This window comes from Suricata suricatta, chromosome 10 (genome assembly GCF_006229205.1).
Source record: "Suricata suricatta isolate VVHF042 chromosome 10, meerkat_22Aug2017_6uvM2_HiC, whole genome shotgun sequence".
Lineage (NCBI taxonomy): Eukaryota > Metazoa > Chordata > Mammalia > Carnivora > Herpestidae > Suricata > Suricata suricatta.
Genome location: NC_043709.1, coordinates 120,960,519 through 120,986,588, shown reverse-complemented (window position 1 = coordinate 120,986,588; position 26,070 = coordinate 120,960,519). Strand labels below are relative to the sequence as shown.

Here is a 26,070-nt window from a genome sequence, read left to right as displayed (position 1 = left end):
ATTCTAAGCTTATTCCTGGCCCTGTTGAACTTTCTTTCCAACACTTACGCCTGTTTTTCATTTATTTTTATCTTGTTACATCTTATATATCTCTTTAATCCACTTTAAATGTGTTCTGTATCAAAACAGATTTGAAAATGCTGAGACTGGTTTGCATTCTATAATCTAGGCTCCAGTTCATGAAATTGCATGATAAATATAACTACCAAACCATTTGATATAAAGAGCTTTATTTTGAAATAAGGAAATACAAATTCTTTGAAGTTACACATCGGTTCATACACAATCATCGCAGCCTTAATTTCTGAAATCAAGCTGACTTTTAAAACCGAGTAAAACGATTACAAACTTTAGACTTAAAACCAGGCTAGGATATACATACTTTATAAGAGTCATCACATTACTAGTTTGTATTTATCATTTGAAATGTGTGTCTGTTCCCCATTTTGTTCTCAATACCGAAAACACAGTTCCTGACAAAAAGATTTACTCTATTCCTATTTCAATTTTTCCAAAAAAGCATTTTTAAGCTAAATACATTTAAAATACTCTTTTCGTGACCCAGCCTTCAAACGTGTAAAAGGAAATCAGAATTGTTTTTAACTAGAGGTAAGTTTCAAGTGAACAAAGACAGGACAAGAGACAAACACAGTTTATGGGAACAGGTTTTTAGAAAGATGTTTAGTTCGGTGAAGTATATTAAATGGTGTTCTTAATAATACACGTTAAAAAACATGAACAAAGAATTTTAGAAAGGAATTTGTAATACTGAAATCAATCTGTAAATATTTGAACTATCAACAATCTTACTTTACAAAAGTGAGACAAGGTGACTGAAGACATTAAATACCATTGAATTTATTTAGCCAAGTGTTTCCGAAGCTTTCTGGGCATGAAGAATGACAGTCACAAGGCCGAGGTATTGTCCCGGGAAGTGCAGCTGGGTGCTTTTACACATGATTCCCAAAGGGCAGAGAAGCTCTTTAGGAAACAGCGGGGTGGATTAATTTTGACAATAATAAACTTTACATGAGGGGCAGCGAGCATAAGATGATCTAATCAGACTGAGCTCTTGCCAAGAGACTGAAATCAGAAACACGACCAAGTTCAATCCAAGTGTCCTCATTTCTACACAGAAAGAACATTTTCTAATACTTGAATGAAAGAACTAAAATCAATTGGTGAACTTCATAGAAAGCATAAAAAATGGAACTTCTCCTGTGAACCCCCGCTTGGTCACTTGATAGTTCAGAGGTATCTGTAAAGATCTGCTTCTTTACTTCTTAACTTCATCAGCCCGCCTGGATGGAACATGAGGTCAACCATGTAGACCTCAGGAGGAGGGTGCACCCTAGTCAGTCCCTTACAAGATGCATTCATCAACTTAACTTCATTCCAAGCTCTGCCATACTCCCCACGAACCAGCGAGCAGCCAATGCCAATTTTATCAGCCAGAGCCTGTGGGAGAAAACACAAGATCAACCCAAAGTGAGGAGGGAGAGCGGTGGGGAAAAAAAATCCTGAGCTGTAAGACCCATCTCGTTGAAGGTGAAATCTACAGCTCTTGCAAAGAAGTGCTTAGAAAGGAGGCTGGGGGAAAATGTGGGATATTGTGATAGGAGCCAATAAAATGTGATAAGTTCCCTTGTTCCGCAAGATCCCGTACTCTCAAAAATCTCTGTGTAGGTCCTGCTGGGAAGTGACATTTTTCAGGCAGTTACAGGCATTGTATCCGCACAAGATTGATAACGTCATTGGAGAAAAGCTATTCCACGGGCTTTCAGCACTAGTGCATCTATCGATCTTCCCATGCTTCTAGGCTGCTCTGGGGGTGTGATAGGCAGTGGGATTGAATGGAAGGATCAAATTGGCGGGGACCTATTTCTTGCCGATTTATTCTGTGTGATGGAGATGGTGCTGTGAGCAGGAAGTGCTAGTTTGTGGGGGCTGGTCCTGCTTGGGCTGCCTGCGGCCGCTTCCTCCAAGTTGGTCTGTTCCTTGGAAGTGATCTCTTCAATTGGTCCTGGTTTTGAGGTTATTTACAAAGTATGTTTAAAATAATCTGGGACCACCTGGGGGCTCAGTCGGTTGAGCGTCCAGCTTCGACAGGTCATGATCTCACGGGTTCATGAGCTCAAGCCCCGTGCTGACAACTCAGAGCCTGGAGCCTGCTTCTGATTCTGTGTCTCCCTCTCTTTCTGCCCCTCCCCCACTCCCTCTCTTTCTCTCTCTCTCTCAAAAATAAATATACATTTAATAATAATAATAATAATAATAATAATAATCTGGAAACTGGGGCACCTGGGTGGCTCAGTTGATTAAGCGACTGACTCTTGATCAGGTCATGATCTCACTGTTCTTGGGTTCGAGCCCTGTATTGGACCCTGTGCTGACAGCTCAGAGCCTGGAGCCTGCTTTGGATTCCGTGTTTCCCTCTCTCTCTGCTTCTCCCCTGTTCATATTCTCAGTCTCTCTCTGCCTCTCTCTAAATAAAGAAATAACCATTATAAAATAATAATCTGGAAACTTCTTTGCCACATCTTGGTGGATGGAGACGGAGACAGCTGGCCCAGACTCGCCTGGGTTTGAATTTCGGCTCAGCCACTTGCTGGCTGCTGTCACCAAAAGCAAAGGGCTCTGCCTCTCCATGCTTCCATTTCTTCATCTAGGAAGGGAGGATATCAACAGTAGAACCTCCTCCTTAGCAGGTTACAAAGGCAAAGTGGATTGATATGTGTCAAGCGTGTAGGGCTGTGAGTGCCGCACAGAGTAGGTGCTCAACAAACACTCCTAGCACGAAGAGGCAGGAATCGTGTTGTTTTCATCACCTATTTATATATTCCTGTAACATCCTGATTACTTACTGTGTCAGGACCGGACCAAGATGATTAAAACATGGTTGTCATTTTTAGGGCCTTACATTCCGTATAGGCTGAACCTGCCTGGTACACAGTCAACTATAAAACAGCAGTATCCAAACGTATGGTGCTCTGTGCATTGTCATTTATAACATGAAATATATGTTTGGTCTTCGTCCCTTTCTGGCTCAGAACTCCTAAACCCCTGGAATTTCCTAAGTGTTGAGAGAGGCAGCAAAGTGTCTTTTCTTATGTTAATCAGGTGACTTTTGGACCACACCCAAGCCGGTTTGGCTGGAGAACCCATCTTGTGATTGGAGGGTCAGAACTTTCAGTCCCATCCCCGACCTCTGGAGAGGGGAGGGGGTTGCAGGTGGAATCAACCACCAATGGCCAATGATTTCATCAATTGTGACTATGTAATAAAGCCTCCATAAAGGAGGGGTTTTGGAGAACTGTCGGGTGGGTGAACACATGGAAATTCGGGGAGACGGGTGTGCTTGGAGGGGGCACGGAAGCTCCAACCAAGCTGTCTCCCCATACTTTTCTGTATGCATCGCTTCCATCTGGCTGTTCCTGACTTGTATCCTTTTCTAATAAACTGTGGTCTAGTTAGTAAAATGCGTCTGAGCTCTGGGAGCCCCCCTAACAAGTTAATCAACCCTGAGGGGCATGTCCATGGGAACCTCCAATCTGTTGGTCAGAAGCACAGATGACAACCTGGGCTTGTGACTGGTGGCTGAAGGGTGTGTGTGGTGGGGAGGGGACAGCCTTGTAGGACCGAGCCCTTAACCTGTGGGATTGGACACCATCTCCAGGCACGTAGTGTCGGAATTGAGTTGAATTGACCTAGCTGAGGTCAGAGGATGACTTGAATGTATAGAAACTAGCCACCTCAATCCCCACCACCCCTCCCCCAATGGAATTGGTACTAGAATCATCTTATCTCATTGTCTAGTGGGGTAGAGAGTTAAAAATAAACATGCTTTCCAAAATAATATTTATTGATCTCTTACCTCCATGTCAAGGCATTTTAAATCATCACAATAATCCTGTGAAATAGATACTATTGCATTTCCCAATTTATGGAGAGTAAAACTGGGGTCAGATAATTTTCCCAAGGAAGGTCATAATAAGTGGTGACTTAATGTGGAAGGGAGGGAATCTGTCTGAGTATGAGTCTGAGTTCCTAACCTCAGGGTGATACTGCCTTCAACCGCATTGAATGAGTTCTCCTCAGGAAGTCTCCAGTTTCTTTGTGAAGTGGAAAACAAGTCTGTCTGCTCAGAGGAAGAGGTAGAGATGAAAAGTGTTAGGAGGAGGGAGGAAAGAGATTCTGTGTCTCCCTCTCACTCTGAAACCTCCCCCACTCACACTCTGTGTCTCTCTCTCTATCAAAAATAAATAAATGTTAAAAAAAATTTTTTTAAAGAAAATGAGGGAAGCTAGGGAGCAAATTATAGGGTCTATGGATGACTTATCTAGTCTGCTATGGGAAATGCAAAACCAAAAAGGAGTCAACAAGCTGGAAGAAAATGGGGGAGATGAAAAGTATTCAGAGGAGTGAAAGATTTGGGGGGGTAAGAAGGGTAAGAGATTTTATCCGTGCGTATTGGCGGTCGAGATGTCAGTGGTGGGAAGGATCAGGGTAATGAACTGCATGACTCAACTGAGGTGTGAGGGTAATGGGTCCAGTTTGGCATAATGCTATATGGACTGAATGGTTGTGTCTCCTCCACCCCAACTCATGAGTTGAAGCCTTGATTCCCAGTATTGGGAAGTGGATCCTTAGGTACTTAGGTCATGAAAATGGAGCCTCACTGCGGGATTGTAGGAGGAGGAAGAGACCAGAGCCCCCTGTCCATCCATCCCGTGAGGGCACAGGAAGAAAGTGGCCACTGCACACCAGGGAGGGTCCTCACCAAGCGCAGGCTCTGTTCACGCCTTGATCTTCTCAGCCTCCACAATGGTGAGAAATAACTGCTTATTTCTCAGTTGACCTTGGGTAAATCCAGTCTATGGTATTTTGTTAGAGCAGATGAGCACACACGAATACAGTGCCTCTGAGACACTCAGGTACAGCCGGATGGAGGGTGAACAGTCACGTGGATGTGGAATCAGGAGGGGTCTGGGGGCGGAGGGAAGAATCTGGATCTGAGGCATTTAGTTAGTATTTAAGGCCATGTGAGAACATGACCTCACCATATGGAGTCCATAAAGTGAGGAGAGAGAAGAGTCTGTGTTGGAAGCTTGAGGGACCTCAACGTTTAAAAGAGAGTTGGAGGAAAGAGGTCACCAAAAGAGATTGAGATGGCATAGAAAGAGAGGACAAAAGTTACTAAAGAAGAGTGGTATCAAGAAATAAGGATGAGTGAGAAATTCTTTGACACATCAAGTAAGACAGACAATAGATTCCTATGGTCCTTGAGAGGAAGCCATGGTCAGACTGCAGTGGCCTGAAGGAGAAAAATGAAATGAGCCAGAGGGACAAGGTACTGAGATGACTCCGAATTTTGACCAGGAATGAGAATTATCTAGATAGAAGCAATATGGTAGGTTTGACTCAGATAGGCATGGGTTCAGATTTGAGCTGTGTCTCCGGTTGGCCTTGGGTAAATCCCGTCTCTGAGTTCGGTTTTCTTGGCTTTCAAACAAGGATGGTAATTTCAACATTTGGTATTTTTGAGACTCTTCGCAATTGCATTAATCGAGTGTCTAGGCCCTATCTCAAAATGACCGTGGTCATGATAACAGGGGCTGCAGGAGTAGTTATAGCTATTATGAGAAAAGATTTATTTTTCCTCTTTAAATATTGTAGACTTAAGTTTAGATTTTAAAGGAGAAACATAGAGAGAAAGAGATTTAAGACAGAAGAGAAGAGTTTGATAGAACAAAAAATCCAAGAAAATAAGGAAGATTGGGGAGCATGGGTGGGGGTGGCTCAGTTGGTTAAGTGTCCCACTCTCTCTTGGTTTTGTCTTGGGCCATGATCTCACAGTTTGTGGTTCAAGCCCTGGGTCAGGCTCTATGCTGATGGAGAGAGGCCTGCTTGGGATTCTCCCTCTCTTGTTCTCTCTGCCCCTCCCCCAAAGGCTCTCCCTTGATCTCGATCTCTCTCTCTCTCTCTCTCTGTCAAAATAAATAAAACTTAGGGAAAAAAAGAAAATAGGGAAGGTTGGCATTTGGAGTGTGTATAGGATTATTCTGGAACTGGAGGCAAGATACACATGGATGTAAAGAGGTTTGTAGTTATTTGGGAGGAGGTAGGAATGTATATATTCAATCTATAGCTCAGAAACCATTTTTGCAGCTCTTATTATTTTCCAGACACTTGACACAACGGAGGAAAAAATCAACCCCTCTTTCTTGAATGTACCCCTTTTCTAGTGTCCCCTTCAGGGAACGAGGCCAGCAGTACCAGTGGCCCCGCCCAGAACCTGAAAATCTTTTTGTTCTTCTCACCCAATCGCTCATGCCACACCGGGGCAGGCACTAACTACTTTCAGTTTTATCTCTTAAATCTCTCTGAAATTCACACCTTCTTTCATATCCTCATAGCTATGGCTTTAGTATAGCTCACCTGCATTTCTTGCTGCACTGACCTTGCAGTTTGTCTTGCTGTCTCTAGTCCTGCCCCTGCTCTAATTCATTCCCCCTTCTGCTGCCAATGATCTTTCAAAATCATGCTTCTGCGGGGCGCCTGGGTGGTTCAGGTGGTTAAGAGACTGTGGCTCAGGTCATGTTCTCGTGGGTCGTGGGTTCAAGTTCCGCATCCGCCTCTGCACTGACAGCGTGGAGCCTGCTTGAGAGTGTCTCTCTCCCCCTCTCTCTGCCCCTCCCCAACTTGCTCACTTTCTGTAAGTATAAACTTAAAAAGAAAAAATATATATATTTTAAAAATCATGTTACTGCTGTCCCCTTAACAACTTACAGTGGCCACTCACAGATGTTAGGATCAAGTGCAAACTGCCATAGTGCTTTATGATCTGCTCCATTAGCTTCGTCTGGCCCATCCCCTTCCCTTTATCCAGACAAGCTATGCTACGTTCCTCAAGTGGCCCGTGGACTCTCATTCCTGTTATCTTGTACAAAATGTTTGCTTTGTTTAGTTCTTGTCTTCCTTCTTTACCTGATGAAATCTTACGTAGCCTCTAATACTTGGGCTGCATATCACTTCCTCTCCTGACGCTTGCCCTGACATCACCTGTGAACCCACAAGTCTAGCCCTTGTGTATATGCAGGGGCTGTCACTTTTTGTTTAATGTTTATTTATTTTTGAGAGGCAGAGGGAGACAGAGCACCAGTGGGGGAGGAGCAGAGAGAGAGGGAGACCCAGAATCCGAAGCAGGCTCCAGGCTCCGAGCTGACAGCACAGAGCCCGACGCGGGGCTCGAACTCACGGAGTGCGAGATCATGACCTGAGCTGAAGTTAGCACTCAACCAACTGAGCCACCCAGGCGCCCAGGGGCTGTTGCTTTAGTATCTCCATATTCCTGGACCTTAGAAGAGCCCTTGACCTATAGTAGGTATATAATAAATGTTGAATGAATATGCTTCCAGTAGTCTGGCGTGTGTGTGTGTGTGTGTGTGTGTGTGTGTGTGTGTGTGTGTACATATATCTCAAAAATAAGCAAATATAAATGACAGATTAATATTATTAATATTAACCAGTTAAGTGTTAGTAAGTGGCTCACACCATTATGATAAAAACAAACCTTTTAACCTAAAGGCAAATGAGGCAAAATATCTTAAGTACCTTGAAAAGCAAAGCTCGATGGTAGAAGATTCCTTTTTTGATCTGTCCGATTGGTATAACATTAGATTTAAGTTGAAATTTTAGTTCACTTATATGAAGTTCCCAGCTGAAATCAGGTAGTTTTTCCTTTGGCACTTTGCCACCCATTTTTTCTGCCACGTACCTGTGTCAATTACATCGAGATCGAATCAGTAAAGTTTAATATCTCATTTTGGATGCTTTGAGTGTAACTAGATATATAATTGTATGTGTAAAAACTGTATTTGCTTTATTTTTTAAACTTAAAGTGGGTTAACATGATGCTCCTGGTATTCAAACTATCATATATAAACTGAAACTCTCACAATTTCATTCAGCACAAAAGAAGAAATGAATGCTAATCTTTCCAATATTTATAATAAGAAACAAATCAATATCACATTAAATTTCTATCAACACAGTTTTCAAGCGTTATCCTGCCCTGGAAAAAATATTCACAAACGTTTCAATCTGCAATCCAAGGCATTGTGCTAACAACATACACGGTCCTTCCTTTAAGGAATTTGAACTTGGAGGTAATATGAATACATTGGAAAATTTCCCATTGGATCCCCAAATATGTTCAACTTTTATAATTTTTTCCATTTACATTTTATTATTTGGGGGGGGGTGCCTGGATGGCTCTGTCAGGTAAGCATCTGACTCTTGGTTTTCTGCTCAGGTCGTGGTGCCTCAGTTCATGGGGTTTGAGCCCCACATCAGGCTCTGTGCACTGACAGTGTAGAGCCTGCTTGGGATTCTGTCTCTTTCTCCCTCTCTCTCTACCCCCGCCCTGCTCAGGCGCTCGTGCTCGCTCTCTCTCTCTCTCTCTCTCAAAATAAGGAAATAAACTTAAATAAATAAATAAATAAATATTAATTTAGAGAAAGATGGCATTTATGTAATGCTAAAGTGAGAGGAAGAGGAGAGAAGGAAAAATAAGTTGGGTGAGAAGGCGGAATGGATCTGCCTGTGGGTTTCTTCTCATTTGAGGCTCTCCCTGGAGAGGTCAGTAAGCACATCTACAAAAGTCCTCTGTCATCTAAGGCTACCACATCTAGGAGTAGAGGCAGAATTGCACGTTTTAAGGAGGACGTTCCTCTTGCTGTACGTAGAACCAAGCAAGAAGAACATCGGCGAAAAACAGGAGGAAGCGTTGGGGAAAGCTGTCGCGTGTCCCAGCCAGGCGTCCGGACTGTGATGAACGCTGGGATCCAACAGCTCGGGGCAAACCTCAGCATCTCCGTCTTGGTGTGGGCTCAGGTTTAAAAAAAAACCAAACACCACGATGATTTGGGAATGATGAAAAGTATTCCTGATAGGAACAGAGCATGAGGACGTTTGGCAAATGCTGAAATGAGCTTAATCAGAGTTCTGCTCGAGTCATCGCTTCTCAAGGACACCCGGAAAACGTCAGCAGCCAAAAATGTTCTCGTCCAGGTCTGGCTGACGAGAAGTCAATGATCTGGCGGCCGTGTTTCTTGCAGTTGTCACATCCAGGTTGGATGAGTGCGATGCACTTCAAACTTGGAGAGGATACAAGCGCCCGGGGAGGTGCCAGCTGTTGCAGGATCCAGTAGCTCATCTCACTGCCTCTTGGTGCCAGACGCGGAAGCCACCTTCCACTTGTAGTGATTCCTAACCCCTTACAGCTACCACGTCAATTTCTCAGATTTCACTTAGTGGACTCACATTAAATGCTTCAATTAAGAGGACAGTGTCAGGAGCGACTGGGTGGCTCACTTGGTTAAGCATCCGACTTCAGCTCAGGTCATGATCTCATGGTTCGGGAGTTGGAGCCCCGCGTCGGGCTCTGTGCTGATGGCTCAGCCTGGAGTCTGCTTCAGATTTTGTTATCTCCCTTGATCTCTGCCCCTTCCCCGCTCATGCTCTGTCTCTCTCTCTCTCTCTCTCTCAAAAATAAATAAACATTAAACATTTTTTTAAAAAGAAAAAGAAGGCAGTGTCCTTGGCGTACACACAGCATCGAGCCTGCCCCAATAGTCATCCCTTAGAACGATCACTCCTCCACTTAAGAGCAACATGCAGTGCAAAATATAAGACACAGGACATAAAAATCAGTGATGGTTGTTTCTATCAGAACATAATTTGTGAGTCTACAAATAATTCACAGTACGATTGCTTTAAATTGTGTGCACCCCATCTACCTACGGAGTAATTTAATTTTCACACTTTCGATTCATTCCTTAGGATTGCATTGAAGGATGCCTTTCGTGGTTTAGCTGGAGAAAATGACAAAAGCAAAAGCATTTTTCTTTAAGCAATTTCCAGCGCCTAGCTCTGATTCTTGGTGGAAATATGACCTAAGATAAAAATTGAGCACTTTTTCAATTTATCATGTTTCTGCTTCAGAGTCCGAGGTGGTGTGCAGTTATTCTGATGGAGGTACCTGAAAACTGGCTTAAAAAAAATGCAAGCCGCTAAAATCAACCTTTTCTCAGAAACTAAAAACATGTATGAATGTATAGAGACAACGGACTTACTTTGCAAGGACCTCAATCTGTTCCTTAATATTGGTTATGGGAGCTATGGATTTGGTCACTTCAGACACATAAACACAGAAGTCAGGATCGAAGGGAGGATGCCATTCTTTGTCTGGGCTTCCTTCTGCCATCAATTTCACTAATGTCGGAGCCTCTTCTTCCTCCTTCACTTTTTCCTCTTCTTTTTTTCCTCGGCTTTTCCTTTGAGAGTAAACAGCAGCAATCAAAGTCACAAAACGAATAGCACTAACTGTGCTCTGAGTAATCTAAAGAACCCCACAGAAATAGATAATTTTATACCTCAATGACCATATCATATGTAGTTTTCAAATTTCCGATGACGAGTTTTATAGTCTCTATATTATGTAGGAGAAATTAACTTTCAAGGTAAAGCTGCCTGATTGGTACATATTATAAAATCATACGTTGGTCTTCCGTATATTTGCTTAGCAAGATGTCTGGTGCACAGTAGGTATGCAATAAGCATTTATTGAATTGGGGAAAAAATAGGTTGCTTCCTGGAGTCTAAGCCAGTCTTACGTCATCTCTTGCTTCAGTTGAGACCTTCTGCAAGAAGAGTTTGGATCACTATTTTTAGGAAAAATCACCCAGGAGTGCCTGGGTGGCTCAGTCAGTTAAGCGTCTGACTTCAGCTCAGGTCATGATCTCACAGTCTTTGAGTTGGAGCCCTGCGTAGGGCTCTGTGCTGACAATCCAGAGCCTAGAGCCTGCCTCTCATTCTGTGTCTCCCCCTCACTCTGCCCCTCCCCTGTTCACACTCAGTCTCTCACTCTCAAAAATAAACAAACATTAAACATCTTCCTTAAAAAAGAAAAATTACCCAAAACATGGAGGAAGACCAAACGAAATAAGGATAGCACAGAATTTCCATGTCACGCAGGGGTGAAGACTTACCTAAAGTTTATCTAGAGGAATGTGCTTAATTCTGTACTTAAGAAACCTGAAATGTACTTATTAAACAGTAAAGATATTGCTTAATTAAAATGTACTCTTAATTAATAGTTTCAACCTTAGAGAATTTGCTTGTTAACATGTTTAGCAGAGATGCAAATTATTTCTGTCAATGGAAAAGATATTGCCAGAGGTTACAGTGTATTTGTCCTGCAGGATGTTCACCAGTCTTTTAATGTAATTCTTTGGGCTCCTTTACTTGGGAACGTCTTTACTTGCCCCTCTTCATTGTTAAAGGGTAGTTTCATGAGAGAGAAGATGTGCGGTTGAGTCCTTTAGCAGCTGAGAAATTGTGCCGCTTCCTTCTGATCTGAGAGAAGCCACCTGGGGGGCTCAGTCGGTTAAGCGTCTAACTTCGGCTCAGGTCATGATCTCATGGTTCGTGGGTTGGAGCCCCGCGTTGGGCTCTGTGAACAGCTCAGAGCCTGGAGCCTGCCTCAGATTCTGTGTCTCCCTGTCTCTCTCTATCCCTCTCCCGCTTGTGCTCTCTCTCTCTCCAAAATAAGTAACATTAAAAAATTTTAAACACTTTTTTTTCAGAAGACATATAAACAGAACATCTTCACACACAGAAGAAGATTTTAGTACTTGGGAGCTACCACTAGAAAGGTGAAATAGAATGGTAAAAAGCATATTTAGGTTTACCTGACCCTAGAGTTACAGGGTAGCCTTATAAGATTGGACAGCTTGACTCAGAGCACCTGTAACACAAGGCAGGTGTATTTCTGAGTGTGCTGCAGGCGACAGAAGAATCATCTAGCACGTAGCAGATGACAGCCAGCACGCGGGACTTAGCACATCATGGAGGGCAATCCTATTGAGTGATTAAAAAGGGACAATTTACTGGAGCCTCTGACCTGTAGTTTCCTGCTGCTATAAATAGAAGTACTTCATCTGAACCTTTTTCCCATGAAGCCTGCCCGGTTGTGTTAATAAAGGCTCCAATACGTAAATGGATTTTCTTTCTTTCCTTTTCTTTTCTTTTCTTTCTTTTTTTTTTGTTTTTTATCATTTATTTACCTTTGAGAGACAGAGTGCGAGCAGGGGAGGAGCAGTGAGAAGGAGACAGAGAATCCGAAGCAGGCTCCAGGCTCTGCGCTGACAGGCTGACAGCAGCAAGCCTGATGCGGGGCTCCAACCCACGAACCGTGAGATCATGACCTGAGCCGAAGTCGGATGCTTAACCGGCTGCACTACCCAGGAGCCCCAAATGAATTTCATTTCTAAATCAATATGGACACAAGGGTTCAGAAATTACAAAATTAACTCTCATAAAATTAATCCTCTGGAAGAACATCAATTTGTGATTAAAGACAGCAGAACATTTATCTGTCTTACCAAGACTTTAGCAAGACTACCTCAGAAAACGGAGATGTACTGTGGGAATCCAAAACAGTAAAAATGTTTTATATGTTCACAGGTGGGTGAGAGGGCAGATAACTACATAGAAAGAGGTATTTGTCTGGCTCCAAAATGTATACTGATGTTTTCAAAGTTTAATTAGTTGTTCCTTTTTGACTCCATCAACTACTTGGACATATAAATTATAAGGCACGGCAGGTGGAAAAAATGGAAGACTTGAACCTGGCCCACATGTGGTTTCAATTTAGGCAGGAAGATGTTGGTATATGAAAGATTATCACAATACGAGGTTGTATTTGATAAAATTCCACATGAGGGATAAAAATAAGAAACTCAAGAGGCTCCAGAAATCTATTCCAGTTGGGCATCTTATTCTACCCAGTCTATTCCAAAAAGATGAGAAGAGAGTTTTGTATAAAGTGGACACACAACGTATTTCAGGTTTAGAAGCCTGCATGTGTTTGCATGCGCACGTGTATGTGTGTGTGTGTAATTTGTTATTTGTCAGTGTGGATATAGGATGTACGTTCTATGAAAACAAAGGTTTTTGTTCACTGCTATATCTCTAACATGGGAACAACTGATATAATAAGTATTTGTACAATAAGACTTTGCTGAATGAATGAAAACATTCAAGACAAGAAGGTGAGAAGGTATTTAAACGTGATTAAGATGTTAAATGTGAGTAAGAAACAATATCTATTTCTGAAAGACTTCTGCGGTTGGTCAAGATTTGGGAAGAAGGGGAAAAAATGGCTAAGGTAAGATTTAAAAAAAAGTGGTTGAGGAGAGTTCTTTAAAAAATAAAAATGTTTTAGGAAGTCGTTAGGATGAAGATCAAGATTGAGCAGCAGAAACGTTTAAGTATATGTTGTAAATTTCTAAAAGACTCCAGAGATGAACAGACTGGAAGGAAACAAAAGAGAGACAGGAAAGCAATAAACTTTTAAGTGTGTATAATAAACTCATGTGCAATAAACTTAAATATTTATGAAACCTGGTCTGAATACAGAAATACGCTACAGCTAGAACTTACGATACATTTACAAATAGGGATAGTGAATGTTTATTGTAAGGGGAATGGTCTTTATAAAGAAAAGCTCTGGAAGGCATATTAGGTTTGTCGGCTTCAGTGAAGCCTAGGAAAGTATCAAGATGGTGCCTGGATAAGGTGAAACTAATCACCTTTCCTCTGAGTGTTTTGCCTTGAAGAAGAGAACGGCTAAACCTTCACACAGAGAAATAATATACTTGCTGGTCACCCAGTGAGGGCCTGTTGCTTAAGGATTTTAATTTACGTGGGAAATGGTGACAATATTCATGAGGACAAAGATAGAAATCATAGTCTCCCTGTCTGTACTGGGCCACCTCACACATAACCGATTTGGTTATTTCCTGTCCCTTCTCTTCCTTTCAAGACTTTTAGCTGTTTTGTGGTTCCAGATATCTCGTCATTCTTAGTCAGTATCTCTCAGTAACTGTTTGTTTGTTAAGATTACACATTCTCTATGACATTATCAGATGAGTAGAGTGGAAATGTTGTACTCTATCTTCAGGGGTCCACAGTTGTAATAGGAACAAGACAAGAAGGGCTTACCAAAGGACAGACAATAGGGCAACACGATTATGACTAATCTATCCCCCCAGTGGACCCAGGAATAAGAAGGGGAAAGGGACTGGACGTATATTGATCACGTTAGTGTGCCACGCAATGGTTTAGGCACTTGCCAAACACTGTTTCACTTATTCTTACAGCACCTCTACGAGGCAGAAGTCACCACTTCCATTTAAAGATGAGAAAACCAAGCACTTGAACCAGTGTTGTCTGAATCCGAAATGTATGTTCTTCTTTATGCTAACGACCTGCTTGAACCTTAGGAGCACGTCAGGGCTTATCTTTCGGTGGGGAGTAAGACACAAGAATACGCAGAGACAAGGAGGAGACTGGAAATGGTGTGAGAAGAAATGATGATCCCCATTTGTTTATACGTATTCTCCCGGGGCATGTTGCCAGGGAGTCAAACCTCTGTTACTTTCAACAACCAGCCTTATTTGAAATAATTTGTGAATATTTAATCTATAAATGTATCTTTACTGTCCTCGGTGTGCCTGATATCATTCTAGGCTCTATAACTATAAAAATGAAAAAAGCCTGGTCCCAGGTCTCAGGTAGTCCATTGCTTAGTAAGAAAGACAAATAAATCGACACCAATAAATTCAGGTTATAGATTAGAGATTATTTGGATTCAGGAAGGAATGGACCCTGAAACATATGCCCGACCTGGGCTGACCAGGGAAGGCCTCAGACACACAAAATTATATATAAAGAGAATGAAGAAAGAGTAGGAATTTGCTGCGCATACACAATTGCTGTTTGGACTTCCTCTGGAGGATGACAGGAAATCGTTGTTTGGGGCAGAGTAATACAATCAGCCTTTCCCTTTGGGAAGATAGCTCTGGAGGCAGCATGGAGGATGGGTTTATGGAGGGCTAAATAAAATGCAGGAGCATCTTACAGAAAGGAGGTTAGTGTGCTTAGATATAATACAAAGGCCCGAAGAGGGGAGGTAAAGGTAAAAATGAAGGGGAACAATGACTTAAAAGGCTTTGAAGCCATCGAGTGCACAAGGCTGAGACTCATTTAGTAAAGGGGAGAAAGGAGAAGGACTTTCAGATGGTGCCAAAGCGTGAGCAATTGCATGGCAGGATGGTAACATTCATCAGCATTGGGAACAGAGGAGGAGAAGGAAGGAGGTCTGGGAGTTGGGGGAACAATACGTTTCATTAGGAACTCGTTTACAGGGCAGCAGGATAGAGAAGGCAGGGCTCAGAGAGGGGTATGTAATTGTCAACAGTAGCTAAAGTTATGGAGAGTAAAAAAGGGAGCAAATGAAGAATCCTCGAGAATGTCAATATGTAAGGTAGTTGTGACGGATGTGAGGAGATAGCAAAAGGGGCCAGAGTAGAGGGGACTTCTACTGATCCATGTCCATGGATCAAATAAAGATATGAGTGCTTCCAAATAATACAGATAAATCTTGCTATTAAATATTGTGATTAAAAAACCCATGGCTGTCTGAAGATCAGCATTTTGAGACTGACAGGTATATAGAATGACTTTCAATCCGGAAACACTGCCCATTCTTCCCCAAAAGCTTTAGGATTAAGAACCAGACGGAGCTGTAAGAAAAACAAGATAGTCAAAAAGAGCCAAGAGTAGCAGAATCAGCAAAGGTTAAAGTTAATGTGGTATCAGAGATGCCAGAGGAAAACGTCCACGTTGATTGATGATGACGTGTACAATGTATGCATAATGGTCACTCCTCAGACAAGTGCCTACCCTCCCCTTATCAAGGGGGCAGAAGGCTGATTCATCCCCAGGGCCGTGGCTGGGTAGACCAAAGGGAGACACCTGCCTCAAAGCCAGCCAATGCTTTGGCCACTGAAGAGAAGATGGCCTGTCTTAGAAATACGCACTTGATAGTTGTCGGACTTCAGAACTGAAAGTTTGCTGGACTGGGGCCAGATCTTTCTCATGGCAAACCAAAGTCACAAGGGTGAAGCAGTAACCAAAAGAAAGTCAAGGAGGATAACAAAGGCTCTCTAAATAAGACACCACGCACGTGGAGAGAGGGAGAGAGAAAGAGAGGGAGAAAGACAGAGAGAGCCTACAATTTTGGACTTCATCCCAGCTCCTGTCCTTTTGGGGATGCTTGAGTTTCCCACATTAGACTCTGCTCATTCCTCTACATCCCTGCAAGGATTGAGCGGATTTTGGCTTCTTGTAATTGTTTTGTACAACAATACTAATATTTGCTGAGTGTCTACTTTGTGCCGGACATTGCTCCAAGGACAGTTCTTGCACTGATTTATTTAATCCTCACGACACCCTATGTTAGGTCCATTTTACTGATGAGGGGAGCAGGCAAAGAGAAGGTAACCAATTTGTTCAAGACGCACAGTTTACATGGGTGGACATTGTCAAAAATAACCTTTTCCTGTAAAAGCTCAGATTTCTGTTCTCTTGAATAAGCATGAAGGCCTACGTGTGCCAACCAAGCACTAGCTAAAGACTGGGGAGGAAAAGAGAAATGACTCAAATTAGCCTATGTTCTTTCCTCAAGGAGCTCTTGGTGCAGTGGAGGTGAGGCTGAGAAGCCTGAGGAGGAAAGGAAAGACAGGAAGAGAAGGGAGGGGAGGAAAGGAGGGGAGGGGAGAAGAGGGAAGGGCAAAGAGTATCTGGCCTAGAACAATAGGAGCAGATGAGAAGGAGAGATGAGAATAATGAGCCAAGGAGACTGACAGTAGAGAATGAAGTCAGAAAGAGAAAATGCACAGCTCTGAGGTCCGAGGAAGACAGCAAACCACTGTTTGGGGGGCAGTCCCTGTTTAGAAATCGGATGCTAGAGATGTGTGCCAGATCGCCTCCAATACCACAGCGGTTCTGAAGGGCTTAAGTCAACAGTAATTAAAGGGTCATGGAGTGTGGCATTGGTCCACATGGGTTTCTGAGGAATCCAGGAAAGTGCTCATTAGAGAAATAATATGTTTAAAAACACATAAACGTATATAGAAAGCATGTTTAAAACATGCCAGGCCTAAAAAGCATGAAACCACACTGTAATTGTTCCATCAAGTCAAAACTTGGTCCTATTTCTTTCTCCCCTTTCTCGCTGCTTCCTGAAGGGTCAGAGGTTTCTTTGGGTGAGCTGGATGTGGAAGGGATGTGGAAGCGTAAGGCAGAGAGAGACAGAGACAGAGACAGAGAGAGACACAGTGGGAGAGAGAACTGCACTTCCCCGTGTGTGGCTCGCCACCCACAAAGGCAGCCATGGCGGAGGGCACAGGGTTCATTTTACATTGTCGATCTCTACTTGGAAATGACTCAGGACTGCTGTTTTCTGTTGTCATTTTTTAATTAAAGTGCCTGTAGGACTGTATCTTGATCAAAGTGACCTGAGTTCTCACCCAGAGGCAGAGGAAGAAATCGCCTCTGGTGAAGTTTTAAAGAGGTTGCAAGAGACAAAAATGAAGTAAGTTACTTTTTAATTACAGCTCCTGAGCCTTGCCTCATCCAACATGCTGATTCCAGGAGCAAAGCTTCCGCATTTAAACCCCGCATCCCTTCCATGCCCCAACTCTGTTGGGGAATCAAAGCCTGACATGCTTATAATTAGGAAGAGAACACAATAACACATTTCCTACCTTGATCCTTTTTCTTTAGTGGCACCTTTGCTAACAGCAGTATTTCGTCCAGAAGGAGGCTCGGATTTCTCTTCTGTGGGAGATCCAAAGCCGGTACTAAAATAATAACTATTTTTTCTTATTATATGAAAAAAACTCATCATCGATTTCAACCATATGGAAAATAATAAAGTATTACATTTGCAAGGCATCTCATAAGTGAGGTTCATTGCCACGGCGTGCCTTGATTTCTTTTCCATTGTGAGACGGGGCACCGGGCATTCTTCCATCCACAGATCATAGAACAGCCTGCTCACAGCCACTGCATTCTGTGGTCAAGGGCTCAGTATACGTTTACAGCACACAGAATGGAAAGCCCGTTTCACTTTTCCAAGCAATTCCAAGGGGAGCCTGGACAGCTCAGTCAGTTAAGCATCCGGCTCTTAATTTCAGCCAGGGCATGATCCCCCAGTTCGTGAGTTCAAGCCCCGCACCAGGCTCTGAGCTGACTGTGTACAGCCTGCTTGGGATTCTCTGTCTGCCTTTCTGCCCCTCCCCTGCTTGCTCTCTCTCTCTCTCAAAATAAATTTAAAAGTTTTTTTATTATGAAATTATACTACTATAAGGATGAAAAGAATTATATCACCAAAATCTAAAATCTAATTTTTTTTTTACTCCAACACTGAGGGGAGAATTCTTTGAGTCCAGAGAAAACATCATTTTTCTTACTTGGTCTTTTCTTTGCTTGCTTTTCTTAAAGAAGAGGAAGAAGAAATACTCCGTCCATAACCGACATCTGAAGATTTATCTTCTGTAGATGGAGGTGGAAGCCTAAAATTTTACATATTTGAAATTACACATGAGTTAAAATCCTTGACTTGTCAATATTGGGTCTGTCCTACAAAAGACAGATTTTTGGGGAGAAAATCATATCTGGAGCTAACTTTCAACAGTGACATAATAAATGAATAAAGACAAAGAGAATACTGTAAAGGTTTTCATGAACTAGAAGAGGAAATATTTTTATAAAATGTGTCCCGTAAAATATGTAGATATATAGGTATACATGACCATTTTTTAAAATTCTAAAACTTTAATCTTCAGCTTTACTATTTATTTCTTATTTTATATTTTTAAAAAGCCCTGGGCAGCACTTAGTGTCCTGCATACAGTTCTGGATCCCTGTAAACATGGTTGGTTTGGGTTTGCTCTGATCTATTTATACTTTCTTCAAAGAACTTCATGTGACCAGGAGGGTAAGAAACACTGACTACAGTAATACATCTGGAATTGAGCGGTAATGGGGAGTCCAAGGAAAAACCACGTTGGTGGTGATTTCATGGTCTTTACTAAGTCAGGCTACGAGTTTATGGACCAGTGTTTATATTCACGATGGTGCTAAATACAGGGGACAAAAAGATGCCGTCCTGGGAACCCTGATATAGTCACGTGATGATGGGCAAACAAGAAACACTGTGTGCTTCTCTGCATCCGTCCACCCCGAGAGACTCACACATCAGGAGCTTTACTGTTGACTAAGAGCACAGCACGCTGATCACTGGGGTCTTGTAAGCAGAGATCCTTCAAAGGCAGAAGTTTTGTGCCAGGATTTATCTGTAGATAATTTAAGAACTAAAAAGTAATATCTGCATGGGTATTATATGTTTTAAATGAATGCTGATGTTCCCAACTGTTTGAAGTCCATAATTTTACACATACATAGACACGGTTAGAAATAGGAACCTGAAGGGGCGCCTGGGTGGCTCAGTTAGTTAAGTGTCCGACCTCAGCCTGGGTCATGAGCTCGCGGTTCAGGAGTTTGAGCCCTGCGTTGGGTTCTGTGCTGACAGCTCAGAGCCTAGAACTTGCTTCAGATTCTGTGTCTCCCTCTCTCTCTGCCACTCTCCTGCTCACACTATGTCTCTCTCTCTCTCTCTCTGTCTCAAACAAAAACATTAAAAAAAAATCAGACAGATCATGTCCTTTTTCTGCCCAGAACTGTGTCTCCCCGGTTTTCCTACTTCCTTCAAAGTAAAAGCCAAAATCCTTCTAATGGTCTACACGACTCACGTGATCTGGTCTCTCGGTCTCTGTCTGATTTAGTCCTTACTATTCTGCCGCTTGGTTCAATCAGCTCCAGCGATACTGACCTTGCTGTTTCTTAAATATGCCAAGCATGTTTATACCTTATGGTTTCTGCACAGGCTGATTTCTCTGCCTGGAAAGTTCTTTCCCAAGCTGTCTCCGTGGCTAAATCCCTCACCTTCTAGTCTTTGCTCATGCATGACGCTCCCTGGGAGGCCTACCTGACCACAATTTCTAAAATTACCAACATCAACCCCAGTGACCCCCAGCAGATAGATAAGATAGGGAGCCCCTTTTTCTTGCTTCTGCTCCATTCTGCCCCCTCCAATGCTCTGATCATTTTGATCATGGGATATAATTTATTTGTCCCGTTTCCTGTTTATTGTCTGTATCCTCTCTACAGAAGTAGAGATCTGCGTCTCTTTTATTCACTGACCTCTTCCAACCTACAACTGAGAAAATATTTCCTGAATGAATGAATCCAAGAATTCTCCTTGATAAAAAATATTGTTTCATTAAGGTTTTTTAAAACTTGTGAGCAGGTAACATTTTGTCAGTTTTATCTGATCCGTGGCAACATTTTTCTGATAAGCATTCTTTGTTGGCTTTTCTGCCCTTTTCCTCACTTTTCTCAAAGTATCTTTGTGCTAATAATGTACCAGTTGTTTTTGAATTACGAATCGCTGAATGAGATGGGCATCTCTGGGAAGTGGCTTCTGAGTGGTGTGTGTGTGTGTGTGTGTGTGTGTGTGTGTGTGTGTGTGTGTGTTACGGTGGGTATGGTGGAGGTGGCAGCCGGGGAAATCAGAAGGAAGAGCAAGACTCAAGTTTTAGGCTGGCCATTTTTCATTATTCAACATGTCTCTAGGGGCACCCGGCTGGCTCAGCCAGTAAAGCATCTCTTTATCTCAGTGTCCTGAGTTCGAGCCCCACATTGTAGAGATGGATTTAAAAATAGGGGCGCCTGGGTGGCTTAGTTGGTTGAGCATCCAATTCTTGGTTTCAGCTCAGGTCATGATCTCACGGTCCATGAATTCATGCCCTCCATCAGGCTCTGTGAAGGCAGCGTGAAGCCTGCTTGGGATTCTCTCTCTCTCCCCTTCTTTCTCTGCCCTTAGCCTGCTTGTACTTTCTCTCAAATAAACTTAAAAAAATTAAAAATTAAATAAAAAATAAAATAAAATACTCTTGATTTCTGTTCAAGTCATGATCTCATGGTTCCTGAGTTCGAGCCCTGCATCAGGCTCTGCACAGATGGGATCCTGTCTCTCCTTCTCTCTGCCCCTCCCCTGCTTCTCCCCCCTACTTCAAAATAAATAAATAAATTTAAAAAGCTTTTTAATAAAATAAAATAAAAAATGTTTAATGTCTCGAATTTTTGTTTGCACGATAGAGTGTTTCCTGCAAATATGGTGCAGCGATGTGATTCCTTCATGGCCCTGTCTCCTCTGCCTTTTTTATTCAAACTGAGCCAAGAAGGCTTCTGCCACCCGCCCTGCTCATCCCAGGCCCTCGCCCTGCACCTGCCCGGCAAACAGAGCATTTGGCTCGTGCACCTCTGAGCTCCCCCCTCACCTGTGGCAGTGCGGAGTTCCGACGGTGCTTTCTGAGACCGGCCACCACTAGCTCCCTTGTCCCTCTGCGCTTAGTTTGTTCCCCATTTCATTCTTTGTCTTGCACCCCTTCCGTCTGATCTCAGGGAATTTCAGTAACTCCTACACTTTTTTTTAATTTGAGAAAGAGAGAGGGAGTGCGAGCTCATACTGGCACGGGAGAAGGCAGGCGGGGAGAGGGAGGGAGAGAGATAGAGAGAGAGAATCTAAGCAGGGCCCACACTCAGTGCAGAGCCTGACGCAGGGTTCTGATCCCATCACCCTGGGATCATGCATGACCTAAGCTAAAATCAAGAGTCCGACGTTCAACTAACTGAGCCACCTCGGCGCCCCCTTACTTTTTTTTTTTTTTTTTGACGTCTGTGGATCATTTCTGTTTCCTAGGTTTGCTTAATATGGAACGTGTAGATTTAAAAAACTTCTTCCATTTGAGGTGTCTGGGTGGCTCAGTGGGTTAAACGTCTGACCTCAGCTCAGGTCATGATCTTGTGGTTTGTAGGTTCGAGTCCCGTGTCAGGTCCTGTGCTGACTGCTGACAGCTCAGAGCCTGGAGCCTGCTTCAGATTCCTTGTCTCCCTCTCCCCACCCCTCCCCCACTCATGCTCTGTCTCTCTCTGTCTCTTAAAAATGAATAAACATTAAAAAAAATTTTGTCAATTAAAAGAAACCCACTTCTACTTCTATCCTTAATACTCTGGTTTCCCTTCAGATCGCATAAATCTTTCGCCTTTTACTACTTCTATCCTTAGTGCTAAACTGAGCCCTGGAAATAACAGACCCCCCCCAAACTGAAAGAGCTCCATCTTTTGTGTTTTCTCTGAAATCTGAGAGGAGCATCAGCAAACTGACTCTAGGGCATGTAAGCAGATTCTAGGTGAAACTGTACATAAATGCTAAATCCTATAGCCAGACGGACTTCAATGTACAGCTCTGGTTCCCATGTTTCTGTCTGTAAGAATATACACTCTGTTAGGTGGTTATAAAATTGCAGTGCAATGGCAATCGTGACTACAGAAATGATCGCTCGCACTAAAATACAAATTAGAGCTGTCACTTACCTGCCCGTAATCGTAGAACCCGTCACTAATTATGTTACTTGGTGACAGGTAGCCAGTCACGTTATATTTCAGAGATAGGTTGTTGTTGAGCAATTTGTTATAAGCCGCCTCACTGAATTTATTTTTTCGACTCACTGATAGATTAACTTCTTCAAGGATATCTAAAGCCCTGTCAATAAAAGAAAAAAGCATGATTTGCTTTAAGCAAGCGATTCGACATTAAATTCCCATTTATACGTGTAGCTAAGGCCCTAAGTAAAGAACTGAGATGGGAAGGCTAAAGATACCTCACCCACTTATTTATTTATTTATTAATGTTTATTTATTTTTTTTGAGAGAGACAGAAGATGGGCAGGGGAGGGACAGAGACAGAGGGAGACACAGAATCCCAAACAGGCTCCAGGCTCTGAGCTGTCAGCACAGAGCCCGATGCGGGGCTCGAACCCACAAACCGTGAGGTCATAACCTGAGCTGGAGTCGGACGCTTAACCGGCTGAGCCACTCAGGGGCCCCAACATCTCACCCTTTTAGATAAAGTAATACTGACAGAATTATGAAGATGAATCAGTCCTTTTTCAGAATATGTATGCCATTGAGTGCCTTGTATTCAAACTGTTGATAAGGATACTTCATAAGAGAAAAAAGGTTTTCATTTAAAGCAAAACTAGTATTGGACTCACAGCTTTTCCAGCTAAGCCGGCAATATATATGAAAATAAAGATGGTGAGGGGGCACCTGGCTGGCTCAGTACGTAAAGTGGGTGATTCTTGATCTTGGGATTGTTAAGCTTGACTCCCACGTTGGATGTGGATACTACTTAAAAACAAATTTTTTTCAAAAATAAAAATAAAGATGGTTAGAAGTAGGGTAAACCCGCCAGTGGAACCTGAAAAGCCTGTTTGTGGGTTTGCTAAGGCAAGTGGCTGTGAGGCTGGTTCAATGCGGAATTCTGACAGAAAGGACTGCGTGAAGGAGGGAGAAAAATAAGATGTAGTCACGGCTCACGCATTTTATTCTAGCGTTCAAAGTGGAGAGACAGGGGCCCCCGGGGGGCTCTGGCCACCAAGAAAGGGGCTCTTGGTTTGGTTTTAAGTCACGATCTCACGAGTTTGTGAGTTCGAGCCCAGCATCTGGCTCTGCACTGACCATGTGGAGCTGGCTTGGGATCCTCTCCCCCCCCCCCAAAAGAAATACATGTAAAAACAAAAACTTAAAGAGGTAAAAAGCAGAGAGCCAGAGTTGTTATTTCACCGCTGAGGAGTGGAGTGAAAGAGAGGTGTTTAGCGGGATGAAAAATGGACGGGGAGACAGTGAAACCGGTTTCGTGGCGGTGGGGAGGGGCATCTCCAGGTGGGAGGGGCCCAGATGACCCTGCTCGCTCCAGGAGGTCCCTTCTGGCTGGAAGGGTCGCTGTGTCCAGCCCAGCTCCCCAGGGCCCTGTGGCCAGCGAGCAGGTGTGTGGCCTCCGCCTGGCCTTCCTTGGGCCTGAAGAGGATGCTCTCTCGTCCTCTGCTCCTCCTCCAAGCTAGCAACTCAGGCAGCTCCACTCACCCGAGCTTGCACAATTCAACGGCTGTGGGCTCGTCGTTGGCGCAGACCATCACGGCCCAGCTGGCGTGCCTTCTTACTTCATCCTTCTTCGAGCGCAGGAGCTCCACCAGCGGCTCCAGGCCACCTGAATTTCTTAACTAAAAGTAGAAACTGAAAGTGTACATGTTGGGAGTACACAACATAAACATTCATTTTTTTTAATTCCTTATTTGGTGGTTAAAAATATTAACTATGTGAGAGCATTTTAGGATCTGTCCATAATTGGAATTTTTACATGGGGGTGTGTGTGTGGATCTACTATAAAATCTTTTAGACAGAAGCCCAGATTTCTGTTCAATGCCAAGAGAAGGCCACCGTGAAATAATCGAGGGGGGTCCTCCTGATCTTAGGTGGGAAGGAGACTGGGCCGGGAGCCCATCATCTCGCCGCTCTACCTTCGCTCATTCTGCTCATCAACCTGAATGTTGGTTTAGCTCTGGAGTAGGCAGAATGATGGTTCCCCCCAAAGGTGTCCTTTCCCAGGAAGGGATTTTGCAGATGTGATAAGCTAACAATTTTGAGAGGGGGAGATAGACCCGGATAAACAGGTGGGCCCAATTTAATTACAAGGGTCCTTATAAGAAGAAGAGAAGGGTGCCTGGAGGCAAGAAAGGAGGCATGTAGAAGCAGAGATCGGAGTAATACCCCTTGAAGATGGAGGAAAGGGCCACAGCCAAGGGAGAGGGCCAGGAAACAGATTTCCCCTCAAAGTCTCCCAAAGGAACATACCTCTGCTAACACCTTGATTTTAACCCTTAAGACCTGTTTTCAGCTTCTGACCTCCCAAACTACAAGATAGTAGATTTATATTAGTTTAGGCCATTACATTGTGGTACTTTGTTACAGCAGCAAGAAGAAACTAATACAGTCCCTACAGCTGGGCAGGAAGAACCGATACAGTGACCTGTCACTCAACACTACCACCAGATCATCAGTGTGGCCAAACCAGTATTGTAGCAATTCCCTAGAAAAAGACCAATTTTTGTTATCACCATTCAGCGTCTTCTCTTCATTTCTCCAAGGAGTGAAAAAGAGTCAAAAAAGAATAGGAAGAAAATTGGGCAGAACTACATTAATCATATTATTAAAGGAAATTCAAGTAATAAAGATAATAAAATTATTAATAAAGGTGTATAAAATTATTCCAATCAGGAAAAAAGAGATTTGACAGAGCTCTTATCTACTGTCTGACATGCAATATTATATTATCTGAGCCTAGAGGACACAAAAAAGAATATTCCATCAGTTTCTATGTGCAGTATCTGAAGATGAGGGCCCTTATGGGATAAGATCTACTCGATTCAGTCATTTTTCGTCAGTGTCCAGTGATAGTTTCTTCTCAGAGATTATACTTTAGCACATGCAACATGCGCAGCTTAGCAAAGTCTACCTGAAGCATCTTATGCCAGTCAAATTTTGGAACATCTTTATTTCTGAGTATAATACACGATGGTCTAAGTCATGTGTTCTTTTGGCAAAGATCTCATTCATCTATGAATTGCTACATTCATTTACTCATTCATTTAACAACTACTTAATAAGCATGCAATCTGTATCAGATCTATAGATATATATTATTGACATGGACACACGGAAGAAAACCTCTTCAGTTCCCTTCCCTATAGCCTTCAGGAGGTTATAATCTTTCACGTGGGAATCATATATGCCAAACAGACAAGGGAAGCATGCATAGAGGGTGACAGGAACACTAGCGGAGGACACTCCCAAGTTTGAGGGCTGTCACCTAAGATAGGACAGCGGAGATGGGTTTTGGAAGAAAGGCAGGATTTTATCAGGTGGACAAAAGTGACACTAATGTCGAAATGGAGAAATCAAAGAGGTATACATGAGAGAACAGTGCATATGGACAGAATTACAAATAGTATGGTATTTCTGGAATATGGAGTTCTGCCTGGGAAGAGGCGTTAGGCACCGGTGGGTGGGCGCAATATTCCAGGAAATGGATGGACGTTCTGCAGAGGGCATGGAGGTGTGACCAGAATGCTTTTATCGTTCTGTTGCCGAAGCCTAGCATAGTCCCTGGCACACAGTAGATGTAAAATGAATATT

At 43.0% G+C, this 26,070-nt stretch overlaps 1 protein-coding gene across 1 annotated transcript in view; it reads right to left on the bottom strand.

Annotated features, from left to right (window-relative positions):
• Positions 1 to 213: 213 nt before the first annotated feature.
• Positions 214 to 26,070, bottom strand: part of ARMC3 (armadillo repeat containing 3) — a 99,086-nt gene continuing 73,229 nt past the window's right edge. The window contains exons 12-19 of the mRNA XM_029955759.1: positions 23,962 to 24,098; positions 22,411 to 22,579; positions 19,168 to 19,268; positions 18,384 to 18,485; positions 17,676 to 17,771; positions 10,137 to 10,337; positions 7,615 to 7,777; positions 214 to 1,458 (exon numbers count right to left, since the gene is read on the bottom strand). Coding sequence (XP_029811619.1) covers positions 1,249 to 1,458; positions 7,615 to 7,777; positions 10,137 to 10,337; positions 17,676 to 17,771; positions 18,384 to 18,485; positions 19,168 to 19,268; positions 22,411 to 22,579; positions 23,962 to 24,098 — 1,179 coding nt within the window. The 3' untranslated portion in view covers positions 214 to 1,248. The remainder of the gene's footprint in view (positions 1,459 to 7,614; positions 7,778 to 10,136; positions 10,338 to 17,675; positions 17,772 to 18,383; positions 18,486 to 19,167; positions 19,269 to 22,410; positions 22,580 to 23,961; positions 24,099 to 26,070) is intronic.